We start from the raw sequence: 12,688 nt of genomic DNA, 5'->3' as shown, positions 1-12,688 counted from the left end.
GTATCTGCGCTGCTGCTTAAAGTAACGTTCTACAGTGATCCGTCGCCATTTATTGCTTGAATTTTGTGATTTGAAAGCTGAGACATTGTTTCTTATCAGAAGTAACAAAGCTTTTTGTGATTACTGGATGGGCGACGCGCTACAAATATTTGTAACTTTAACATCACTATTTTTTTAAATGGTTTTATTTAGGGCTGTGTAAAGATTAATCGCATCCAAAATAAAAGTTTGTGTTTACATAATATGTGTGTGTGTACTGTGTATAATTATTTTGTATGTATAAATACACACACATGCATGTATTTATTTAAGAAATATTTGCATGTATATACTGTATATATTTATATATAATTTATATTATATATAAATAACAAATTTTTCTTAAATAAATACATACGTGTGTGTGTGTATTTATAGTACACACACATATATATTATGTAAACACAAACTTTTATTTTGGATGCGATTAATCTTTTCACAGCCCTAGTTTTATTGTTTTGTTACATGAATATCCCTAAATTCACAACCAGAGACATTTTCTTCACACACAGTTTGACATGTTTTTTTCGCCCACTTTTGGTTGAAAGGAAGGATATAATCAGCCCTGATCATCGGCTGTAATTACTTTTTAATCGGCCGATACCGATTATTGACCGATATCTGTGTAAACATACTATAATTTTCCAAACTCAAAACTTTTTCTGTACTCCATTAGATTTTATTTATTTTAATAAATCTGTAAAAAACAACAACAACAACAGAAAAGTCCTTGTATTTCAGATATCCAAGATCCAGCGCATCACAGCCCACCTTTACATGTCAACCACAGCTATTTAGCATTCAGCTTCTGGGCTTCAATGTCATGAATAAATTAGTGATGCACCGACATTTTGTCAATTTTATAATGAAATTCAAACAATAAATGTCAGATCGCTGTTGCGGCCTCTGCATGAAACCATCCTCTCTTTCTCTTTACAACTATAGCACAACCTAAAAATGAATGATTAAGAAGTTATGTTTAAAGACACTGAAATGTATCATGACTCATGTAATTTGAACAAAAAATAAATACATTTTTAACCCTGTAAAGATGTCAATAAAACAGCGTGTAAACAATGTCACGTAATGTTACATTTACCTCAGGAAAGACATTCAATGTCCATACAGCTCGTTAGTTCGCTAGAAAACAATAACTGGAGGAGCATTTTGCTAAATATGTGCACTATATTACATATTCATTATAATTTTACCTTACCTATTGTCTTCATTATTTAATGTATGTTTGAATAAAACTGCCACGAAAATAAGTTATTACAGCCACTGTTTAAATGTTTTTAGAAAAAGATGATATAAAACTGCCTTATGTGCAATTTAAATGCATATGCAGCGCAGTATTTATTTGACTGTTGATTATTAAATGAATGTGATGATATGGTTTAGATCATTGGACATGATGTCATTGCTCTTTGGCAGCCAGTCTGAAAGCACTTTTCTTAAAGGGATATTTCATTTACTCACCCTCATGTTTCTTTGTTCTGCTGAACACAAAAGAAGATATTTTGAAGAATGTTGGTAACCAAACAGTTGATGGACCCCACTGACTTCCATAGTAGGAAAAAAAAAACTATGGAAGTCAATGGCTACCTTCAACTGTTTGGTTACCAATATTCTTCAAAATATCTTCTTTTGTGTTCAGCAGAACAAAGAAACAAATTTTTGGGTGAACTACCCCTTTAAGAAGCACCTACATAGACAAACAACTGCCTGTTATTGAATGACTGGGCAAAGCACTCTTACACACTATACATGTAGAGGGGGCATAGAAGTCTTAAAGGAAAAAACAGGCTGTTTAACACAAACAATGTGTCCTAAGCGTGATGTGATATGACCCCTATGCAAGAATGATTGTGACAACTTACTTTGGGGGTAGTCTGACAAATCCTTTCATTTTGGCCCTTCTCTTTCAACACTGCAGTGACCAGCGTCCTCACAGCCTAGAATTAAAAAGGCAAAAGGCAACAAATCTGGTTCTTCACATGCCTTCAGGAAACTAGATTTCATCTAAATTAAACATTCACAGGAATGGATTTCTACAAGCCAGACACGTTTGGCGGGACAGATTAGCATTTCAATGAAATTACTGTGGAACGTGAACCTTGTTTTACCTCTAATTCCTGAAATTATCTGTTTAAATCATCATTTCTGAGTGCTTTACCTGAGCTTGAATGAGGGAGCTGGGGAACTCAAACCTTGTCTTCAAAGTTTCAGTCATCTCCAGAAATCATGAATGATGCCCCATACTAAAAGCAAACATCATATAGAAAATGTAATTTAGTCACCATAAAGGCATTCACAGCCAATTATACTTGCAAAATTGTCATATTTTTGAGTGAAACAGGACATTCAATGACCCCCCCCAAAAATATAGCACTTTATTTCATCTAATGGGATTTGATTGGATAGTGGAACAATTGTCTCTAGATTGCAGGTGGATGGAGAGGAGGTTTTGAAAAAGTAAAAGGGACCAATGATGTTAGTTGTAAAGAAAACAAATTACCACATTAATAATAAATTAGGAAGCCAAACATTTCTTCTCAATATCAGATGAATGCTGTACAAGTTCAGGAATGTACATTATGCTACACTACACAAAAGTTTGGGGTTGGTAAGACTTTGTGTTTTTGTGAAGAAAAAAAAACAGTAATATTGTGAAATATTATTACAATTTAAAGGATTTTTTTTGTATTTGAATAAAGTAATTTATTCTTGTGATGCAATGCTGAATTTTCAGCATCATTACTCCAGTATTCAGTGTCACATGATTCTTCAGAAATCACTCTAATAAGCTGATTTGATGTGAAATGTTGAATGTTGAAAACGACTGCTTAAAGGAAAAATCTGTCATCATTTATTCACCCTCATGTCATTCCAAACAATGTAAAAAAAATATATTTTTTTTAGGATTCTTTAATGAATAGAAAGTTCAAAAGAACAGGAATCTTTTTTAACATTATAAATGCATTTTACTGTGACTTTTGACCAAATTAATGTATTCTTTCTGAATAATAATATTAAAGCCTTTCAAAATAAAAATAATCTTAATGCCCCCAAACCTTTGAATAGTAGTGTAAAGTAAAACAAACTTTTGACTTTTTATTGAATTTAAGGGAGAGTTCACCCAAAAATTAAAATTTGTCCATGATTTACTCACCCTCAAGTAATCCTAGGTTTAAATGACATTCTTCTTTCAGAGGAATACAATCGGTGTTATATTAAAAAATGTCCTGGCTCTTCCAAGCTTTATAATGGCAGTGAATGGCCGTTTCTGTTTTGAAGTCCATAAAAGTGCATCTATCAATCATAAAAGTGCATCTATCCATCATAAAAGTGCCTCTATCCATCATAAAGTGCCTCTATCCATCATAAAAGTGCCTCTATCCATCATAAAAGTGCCTCTATCCATCATAAAAGTGCATCTATCATAAAGTGCCTCTATCCATCATAAAGTGCATCTATCCATCATAAAAGTGTATCTATCCATCATAAAGTGTATCTATCCATCATAAAGTGCATCTATCCATCATAAAGTGCATCTCTCCATCATAAAGTGCATCTATCCATCATAAAAGTGTATCTATCCATCATAAAGTGCATCTATCCATCATAAAGTGCATCTCTCCATCATAAAGTGCCTCTATCCATCATAAAAGTGCCTCTATCCATCATAAAAGTGCATCTATCCATCATAAAAGTGCCTCTATCCATCATAAAGTGCCTCTATCCATCATAAAAGTGCATCTATCCATCATAAAGTGCCTCTATCCATCATAAAGTGCCTCTATCCATCATAAAGTGCCTCTATCCATCATAAAAGTGCATCTATCCATCATAAAAGTGCCTCTATCCATTATAAAAGTGCATCTATCCATCATAAAAGTGCATCTATCCATCATAAAAGTGCCTCCATTCATTATAAAAGTGCCTCTATCCATCATAAAGTGCCTCTATCCATCATAAAAGTGCATCTATCCATCATAAAGTGCCTCTATCCATCATAAAGTGCCTCTATCCATCATAAAGTGCCTCTATCCATCATAAAGTGCATCTATCCATCATAAAAGTGCCTCTATCCATCATAAAAGTGCATCTATCCATCATAAAAGTGCATCTATCCATCATAAAAGTGTCTCTATCCATCATAAAGTGCCTCTATCCATCATAAAAGTGCATCTATCCATCATAAAGTGCCTCTATCCATCATAAAGTGCCTCTATCCATCATAAAGTGCATCTATCCATCATAAAAGTGCATCTATCCATCATAAAGTGCCTCTATCCATCATAAAGTGCATCTATCCATCATAAAAGTGCCTCTATCCATCATAAAGTGCCTCTATCCATCATAAAAGTGCATCTATCCATCATAAAAGTGCATCTATCCATCATAAAGTGCCTCTATCCATCATAAAGTGCCTCTATCCATCATAAAGTGCATCTATCCATCATAAAAGTGAATCTATCCATCATAAAGTGCATCTATCCATCATAAAAGTGCATCTATCCATCATAAAAGTGCATCTATCCATCATAAAGTGCATCTACCCATCATAAACTCATTTTACTTTATAAAGTTTTAAATATGGATATTTTTCTTACACAAATGCATTGCTTTGCTTCAGAAGGCCTTTATTAACCTCCAGGAGCTGTGCAAAGCACTTTTATGATGGAGAGATGCACTTTTATGATGGATAGATGAACTTTATGGACTTCAAAACAGAAACAGCAATTCACTGCCATTATAAAGCATGGAAGAGCCAGGACATTTTTTAATATAACTCCGATTGTATTTGACTGAAAGAAGAATGTCATATACACCTAGGCTGACTTGAGGGTGAGTAAATCATGGGCTAATTTTCATTTTTGGGTGAACTATCCCTTTAAGAGTTAAATTGGGAAGGAACAGAATTTCTTAAACGTGTGGTATGCAACTGCAAACCAAGTCATGAGAAATTAAGTCATGGGATATTCAGAATCAACCCTCATTTCCTAAAATGAAGACACTACTGACATGCAAACTGACATCATCTGTAAAAAAAAAACAGATCACAGCTGTGTGTCTTCATCCTCACTCAGATCACAGGTGTCAAGGGATCAAACACGCCAAACAGGTGCAACGGGACAAAACCCGCCTTCAGGGCAATACTATTAGACTGAAATTAGAATAACCCAACACCACTTCAAACTAACGTAATCTAAGGTGAAATTAAATAAAGGCCCGAGACATATAGTCTGCCTGCATCTAAACTCAGAAGATACAACCATCTGACAGATGGCACTGGCAACCAGATCAATGGGATGCATTATTCACAAGTGACTTCTGCCAAAGCTTCAATGTCCGTCCAGTTGCGGACCGCCGACTTTGGCGTCTCATATGTTGTCTCATATGGACTCTCGGCGTAGGGTAATGGGATTACCAGCCGTTCATTTGACTGACACTGGCTGATGGCCACTGGAGATTCAGGTTTATGCCACAGCACATGGGAGAAAGAGACAATGCAAGCCCTAATATACCGCCCCTCCCCTCGTGGGACTGTTATCTGACAAGCACTGCGTGTGCGTGATGAAATACCTGCTGCGTTTCCATAAAGAGTGACAGTACAGAAGCTCGACTGACAGCAAAGAGTGGCTCGGGCAAATCAGGTAAGATCTGAAATTCATTGACTAAAGTCTGTTTAAGCCCAAAGTATTCAAGTCAAGTTTTATTACAATAAAAGTGGATTTTTATGTTGTTGTAGATTGCAACTGAGTAATATTTTGGAGACAAAATCAAAATATCTCCACATTAGTTTAAGCTTCTTACTGTAGTTTGAGAGTTATTTGCATTCAGTAATGACAGATGATAAACAATGCATCGAGAAAATGCCACAAAAAAAAAAGTTACAAAACAATTTTTAGTCATGTTTGACTTTGTATTTTAAAATTGTCATCTTTTTTGTAGGTAGAGGTTTGCATTTAAATGTGGGCAAACTAGTTGGTTGTTTTTATCTGATCAATATTACACACAAGCTTTTGTCAGAAAAAGCAAAGAATTAAAAATATTCCAGGGATTTCCAGCCTTTGGCTACTTGTCCAAATGCACAAAGGCTTCAGCTCGGGACTGCTTGCTCTGCACTGCTTGTGTGTCCACAATAATGCATCATTGTTTAAGTGATGCTGTGTTTAAGTCACTGGCTAGACTACAATATGTCCGGTTTCAAATGATACCATGGTACTACCACAATGGACATGTATCACAGTAATACCACGTACTAAGGGTATTTTTCGACTCACATTTGAGCGCCATGTAAACACCATTTTACATGAATAAAGCAATCATTCAATATCATGGTATTACCATCTGATACCATAGTAACTTACCACCAGCACAGTACTTTCTGTAAGGTTAGCCCACTGCGGATATTAATTTAGTTCCGAATTTGTGTGATGAAATATTGCAATTCAATTCCAAATATGTATTTAGCAATGGAAGACACGTTCCTGTTTGTATATTGCTGTAATACAGAGCCCGCTACCTAGTACCTAGCAGCTGTCAGTTTCACTAAATGTCTCTATAACTGTGTTAACTATGTTGGCATCACATAAACAAGCTGGCTGATGTGATATGCGGGATATTCTTACCCAGAGAACTCCTATATTCCAGTGAGATTTAGATGCACTTTGCTAACTTTTTCGCGAAACCCTCCAAGCGCCAACATGCTTCTACAGTGCGCGTGGAGGACCAAACTTAATAAAAGCGTTACGTTAATATCACTGTATTATTCTCAACATTTTAACTGCAAAATCATGGCTTTTCTAATACTTTTCTTACATTCATTGATGTCTTTCCTAAAAAAAATAATAATAAATAAATGTCAGAACATTTTATGTAAATAATTATTTTAAAATATAGGACATCTCTTACAGACAGGTGTTTAAACGTGGACTTTTGTTCTATTATAGCCTATTTATTTTCCCAATAAATAATAAAGGAAATGTCGTTTACAGAGATCAAGACAAATGAAGTAGAATAGACTAAGTGTGACTGTATAATTTTCATATTATATGATATTATATGATATTATATGATATTATATTATATTATATTATATTTAGTGCTGCCAAATTGATTAATCACGATTAATCTATGCATCTATAAATATAATAATATATATATATATATATATATATATATATATATATATATATACACACACACACACACACACACACATATTATGTAAACAAAAACTTTATGCATGTGATTAATCACAATTAATCATTAATTTAGCACTAATCACTGATTAAGCACTAATTATATTATATTATATTGTTGATCATACCATACTGCTGAAATTATATTATTATTATGATTATAAAAAAACTATATATATTTTCTCCCTACATTTTAGCAATTTATTCATGGTTTATCATTTAACCATTGGCTTTTTTACAGTAAAACTACATGTCTTTTAATTTATAATGTAATTTTGACTGAATATTGTAAAATAACAATTAATAAATTAGCAGGTGTTTAAGTAGCATTTTTACTCTCTTTTTTCAGTGCACAGTGTGAAACAAGAACAGTGTAGACCAATAGGTCAAATTAAATGACATTAGTTGATATATAGTCAGTCACTCACATTTTATTGAAAAACTAACTGTTGATTAGTTACAGCAACATACATAGTTAAACAGTAGAAAAGCACAATATACGAGCATAACCTACACACAATATAGAAAATATAGATACATGTAACATGGGAAATACATAGCAAGTAATAAATAACTGTTGTTGAGCAGTGAAAAGGTGGTTTTACACGGGTTAACAGTGGCACTTCACTCGCTCGCGCTGCCATTGGCTCGTCTCGCGCACCGCACCGACTGCGACTCGAGAGCACGCGCTGACACTCACGCGCATGCGTCTCACTTTACTCCTCAGCCTTTGAAAACTCAGAGAGCTCAATTAAAAGACCATGTCCGCCATCGGGCGTCTACAGTCCTCGGTGTCCTTATTTAAACCAAATTCTCCATGAAATAGCATTACCCCGTGGCCTCAGCAATGGCCAGTTCGGTGAGTAGGGCTTTACCTGTTATATCGGTGCGGTGTTTTGGACCTCCAGTGCCTCTGTTCGTTTTCGTCCGGTTTGGAAAGGCGATTAGACGCGTATGAGGCTTTTCCAGCCATATTTCCATCGGAATACTGAAGTACAGAAGAACTAGTGGAGTCGTGCGTTTCCAGTGTATTAGTGCATGTCTGCAAAAGTGATGCGCTTGAAAGATTTCAAACAAAAGGAGGGCATTCAATAACAAATATTCAGTGCTGTGTTTCTATCATTTATTTTGGTATGTTAAGGATAAATAACATACCAGAAACTTATGATTCGACCATTATTTTGCTTTACCTTTATGCGGCTATTGAGTGGTTTTAACACGCACGCGCGTAGACTGTTCCTTTTATACTTTATAATTGGCGACATCATTATAAAGTGAACATTTGGGTGTTTTAGGGTGCCGTTCAGGTGAAGCTGGAACTCGGTCATCGTGCCCAGGTCCGAAAGAAACCCACCGTGGAAGGTTTTACGCACGACTGGATGGTGTTTGTCCGCGGACCAGAGCACAGCAACATTCAGCATTTTGTGGAGAAAGTCGTGTTTCATCTTCACGAAAGTTTCCCGAAACCAAAAAGAGGTATGTGAAGCGGTTTATTATCATTTGTGGATTCTGTTGAATAGAAAGGCAGGAGTGGTGTGTGTGTGTGATCCAGACTGAATGCACCTTGATGCATGCATGCAGAGATTGTCTGATGGTCTACTGGTGCGCTGCAGGGACAAAAAGTGCTAGATATATCAGGGATGCATAAATAAGTATTTTTAGCAATAAATATTTTGCCTTCATGTGTGTTTACTTGAACAATTGTGGATTTGTTTGTTTGTCTTTTTCTGAAACCACTGACAACGCGCAGTAATGAGTGCGCGACTACTTAAAAAGTTTCCAGATAAATGCGCTATAAAGGTTCTTTATTGGCATTGATGGTTCCATTTAGAACATTTAACATCCATGGAACCTTTCCATTGTACAAAAGGTTCTTTATAGTGGGAAAAAGTTTATTTTAAGATTATTAAAATGTTCCTCTCAGTATGAAAAACATGGTTATTTTAAAACACGTTCACTGAAAGGTTAATTTGGGTAACCAAATAATGGTTCTTTTATGGCATCGCTGCAAAAACCCTTTGGAACCTTTATTTTTAAGAGTAGAATAATAACTCAATGTTATCCTTTGGTTTGCGGACTTGTAGGCTATCTTTGTGGAAATTTAAGCGTTTGCTCATCTCTGACAGTGTATGTCACGTTCAGCCTCAGTTTTTAAATGAACGTTTTGTTCAGAGAAAACTGAGTAAAATCTTAATAAAAATGAGACCCAAATTCATATATTCAAATTTTTATTCCCTAGTCCATTGGTGCACCCACCCTCATTCATTTTAAACATTTCAATAAAATATTATACAGGTTATACTTAATAATGTAGCCCTACACACTCTCCTATATTGTACTGTCTTTGTGGGTCCTTCATGGACCCTCCCCGTCTGGTCAGACTTGGTATTTCTTGATTTTCAAACATGCAGATATATGTCCAACAGGAGAACCTACCGCTTCAGATAATACCAGTTATGTCTTTTACGTTTATTAAACTGTTACCTCCAAACAGTTTTTTATGGTCTTATGATTTCTATAATCACCTCATGTATTGGTGGTCATGTATGAAAGTGATTTCAACCCCTGTAACTGAGAGAGAGAGAGAGAGAGAGAGAGAGAGAGAGAGAGAGAGAGAGTGAAAGAAAGCAAGCGTCTGCTGGTCTGAAAGGAGGAATGTAGGAGTAGCGGTTGATGAAAGCCTTGGAAGGAATTAATTAAAATATTTGCTGGTTTCCTCTCCTTGCCCGAAGTGTTTAATCTGAGTTTGCTGTGACGTGGTAAGTGCTGGAGAAAGTCACTGTCATTGCACTCTTTTTAGATCGCACTTTGAGAACAGTTGTTAGATCTTCTTTGTTCCAGCCAGCCATTTCCCCCCTTTTGCATTGGGTGTTTTTTGCACAGATTGTGCGTACATGTTGTTTTCACAAAGATAAATGGAGGTTTAATCATGCACGTCACAAAAATATACCTTCGAAGGCATGGTTTGACATTAACTTTTCTGCTCCCCAGTCACTGTGACTAGTGGACATTGATGCCATGCTATATAGATATTTTTAATAATATTTCATAATTTTGCAGCAGGTAAATTAGGCTGCTGTCTCTTTAAGACCTGACGCACGGATCCATTATACTGTTACACATGCGTTTTCTTTCTCAACTGTTGACGTTGACTTTAAACATAACTGACTGTGTTAATGTGAATACTCTCCAAGACCGGCATTATGACATTATTTTGTTTGTATTTGACTGTTTAAGCGCAATAAGCAGTGAAAAATAACTCAATTTAGCTTAGTACTGAGAGGTGGCTTTATGTGCGACACTTTGGGTGTGAGCAAAACATCTACAGGAATGAGTAAAATAATGCGCAAAATTCAAACCCTGTAACACCAAGCAAATAAAACGAGTGAGTGAGGAGAGGCGGGTTTGTGTGCAACTCACTGTCGGAGAGATGAGAGAGAGAGAAAGAGGAGCTGGTATTGTGTATCTATTCTGAGGATAAAAATGAGAATTGGAAGCGTTTAGATATTTCCGTATTGATATTGAAAAATATGTATTTTTGACAACACTTAGTTTATTACTTCAGATGCCTTTTAAAAGACTTTTTAATATACTACAATTGAAAAATTTATATATTTTATATAAAATTCAACCCGCATTTGGCAGGTCGGCGGGTGTTTATGACAAGTCCCGGTCGTACACCTCGCACAACAGAACTGTACTGTTGCTAAATTGTTCTGATTTAACATTTTGAAGCTTTCTATGACTGTGTTTTATTGCAGTGGTGTGAAATCAAGCCACAAAGATTGGAAAATTGCAGAGAAGTACTTAAGTTGCTTCTGTGGACAGCTCAAGATGCATGGCTTCAAACGTATGCTAATATTTCCCTCATTCCTTTGCGTTATAGGGTTCATATTATGTCCACCGCCGCAGGTTTGATTTATGCCAAAGAGTTGTTGTTTACTTAGGATCTGAAGGGGACGTGTGCTTCAGATCAGCTCTCAGGCTCTATGCGTGTGGTGAAATCTCCCCCGCTATATTTATTTTCTCAAAACATTAAAACAGACTGTAAATCAAGGCCTGGACCTAATTTGGAAACTACTGGAAATCATGCTCCCGAAGCTCTTCGATGACAAGAGCTACACTAAATGTGGGTTTGCTTGAACTTCTAGCCCCTCTCCTCTTTTCTTTGGCAAATGTCTTCCAGGGGCTGCTGAAAAAAATGCAAAAGCAGCAGGGGGATACTTAACCTCTAATAAATCCTGCCTTATGACACCAGCTTTTCGAGACCCTACCAAACACCACCTTCGAAGTATACCTAAAATGTTTTTGCGCTGTGATGAATTAGTAGTCTAAGTACTTCCTGAGGTCTGCAGCTTTGTGTATAATGGATCCGACAAAGTGTTTGCTTCAGAAAGAACTCGGGGAAGAGGGTTTAAATCACTTAAGTTAACGTAGATAGATTTACACGCTTCATGTTAATGACGCTTGGAACAGGATTTCCCTTGAAATTTGAATGTCGAATGACTACTTTTGTGAAATTCTAGTCCTAATTAGACCCAAAACAGTGATGAATAAGCACTTTGAATATTTACATTTTCTTCAACGCTGTGAAAAATAGACGTCAACAAACACCCCATGTGGCCTTCTGCGTACTCGGAAGATAATTCACAACAGGACTCTCCGTGGAGGGGATGGATACAGAAACCTGCTTTCTTAGACTTAGAATTTATGGTGCGCTTGTAAGGTAAACAGTCAGGCTTATTATTTGGGGTCCCGGGAGGCTACGCCACCCCCTTCTCCCCCTGCCTCTCCCTCCTTAGGGCTTTGATCAGTGTTAGCTGGTGTCGAGGGGAAGTTAGAGGAAAACCTTGTACACAGACGGGCTTGTGTTTGACAGTTTAATACCAACAGTCTCACCATACTGCCCCGAAAGGAACAGCTGCTCACACACTCGCTGAGTTCTCCAAAACTCTTTACTCTAGTAGAGGCAGTAAGTCCCTTTTCTCTCTCACCTTGTTTTGTGTTTGAAGCCTCAGTAGTACTCGACGTTACCCCTTTCACAGCTGTTGTAGATTACACATGTTGCCTCGCTGTCTCTCATGGGGTTATGCGCTTCCTTGTGCCTTTCTCACAGTTACTCAGTATGTCATTTGAAAAGTATCCACCTTCATTCATAAATGTCGCTGGACAAAAAGCCTTTGTTAGTTCACCAAAAAAAAGAAAATTCTGACATCATTTAACATGTGTTCACACTTTTATTTCAGTTTGCTTGGTAAAAAAAACCCAAAACATCTAGTCCTTGTCCGCTTAGTGTTCACATTTGGCATTTTAACACCAAACCTAAAGATACTGAACTTAAAGGCATAGAGATATGTTCACAACCTGTTTGGTCGGCTTTTATTACGTATGTTTCGCGTCTGAACTTACCGAACATCCAAAACAATGCGGTGTGTGCT

General features: G+C 36.4%; 2 protein-coding genes across 3 annotated transcripts in view; one reads left to right on the top strand and one right to left on the bottom strand.

Moving 5' to 3' along the window:
• focad (focadhesin) overlaps positions 1-6,779 on the bottom strand; it is a 66,938-nt gene extending 60,159 nt beyond the window's left edge. The window contains exons 1-3 of the mRNA XM_081391425.1: positions 6,678-6,779; positions 2,216-2,300; positions 1,920-1,994 (exon numbers count right to left, since the gene is read on the bottom strand). Of these exons, the coding sequence (XP_081247551.1) occupies positions 1,920-1,994; positions 2,216-2,272 (132 nt within the window). The 5' untranslated portion in view covers positions 2,273-2,300; positions 6,678-6,779. The remainder of the gene's footprint in view (positions 1-1,919; positions 1,995-2,215; positions 2,301-6,677) is intronic.
• mllt3 (MLLT3 super elongation complex subunit) overlaps positions 5,622-12,688 on the top strand; it is a 60,955-nt gene continuing 53,888 nt past the window's right edge. The window contains exons 1-2 of one of the 2 annotated variants that reach the window (XM_081391489.1): positions 5,622-5,699; positions 8,546-8,726. In XM_081391489.1, the coding sequence (XP_081247615.1) occupies positions 8,630-8,726 (97 nt within the window). In that variant the 5' untranslated portion in view covers positions 5,622-5,699; positions 8,546-8,629. Of the gene's footprint in view, positions 5,700-7,847; positions 8,110-8,545; positions 8,727-12,688 lie in introns of those variants that run through there. The other variant, XM_081391488.1, reaches the window with a different exon arrangement.

This window comes from Scardinius erythrophthalmus (assembly GCF_964197995.2).
Source record: "Scardinius erythrophthalmus genome assembly, chromosome: 2".
NCBI classification, from domain to species: Eukaryota; Metazoa; Chordata; class Actinopteri; order Cypriniformes; family Leuciscidae; genus Scardinius; species Scardinius erythrophthalmus.
The sequence above is the reverse complement of the archived record's forward strand: the minus strand, read 5'-3'. Positions and strand labels throughout refer to the sequence as shown.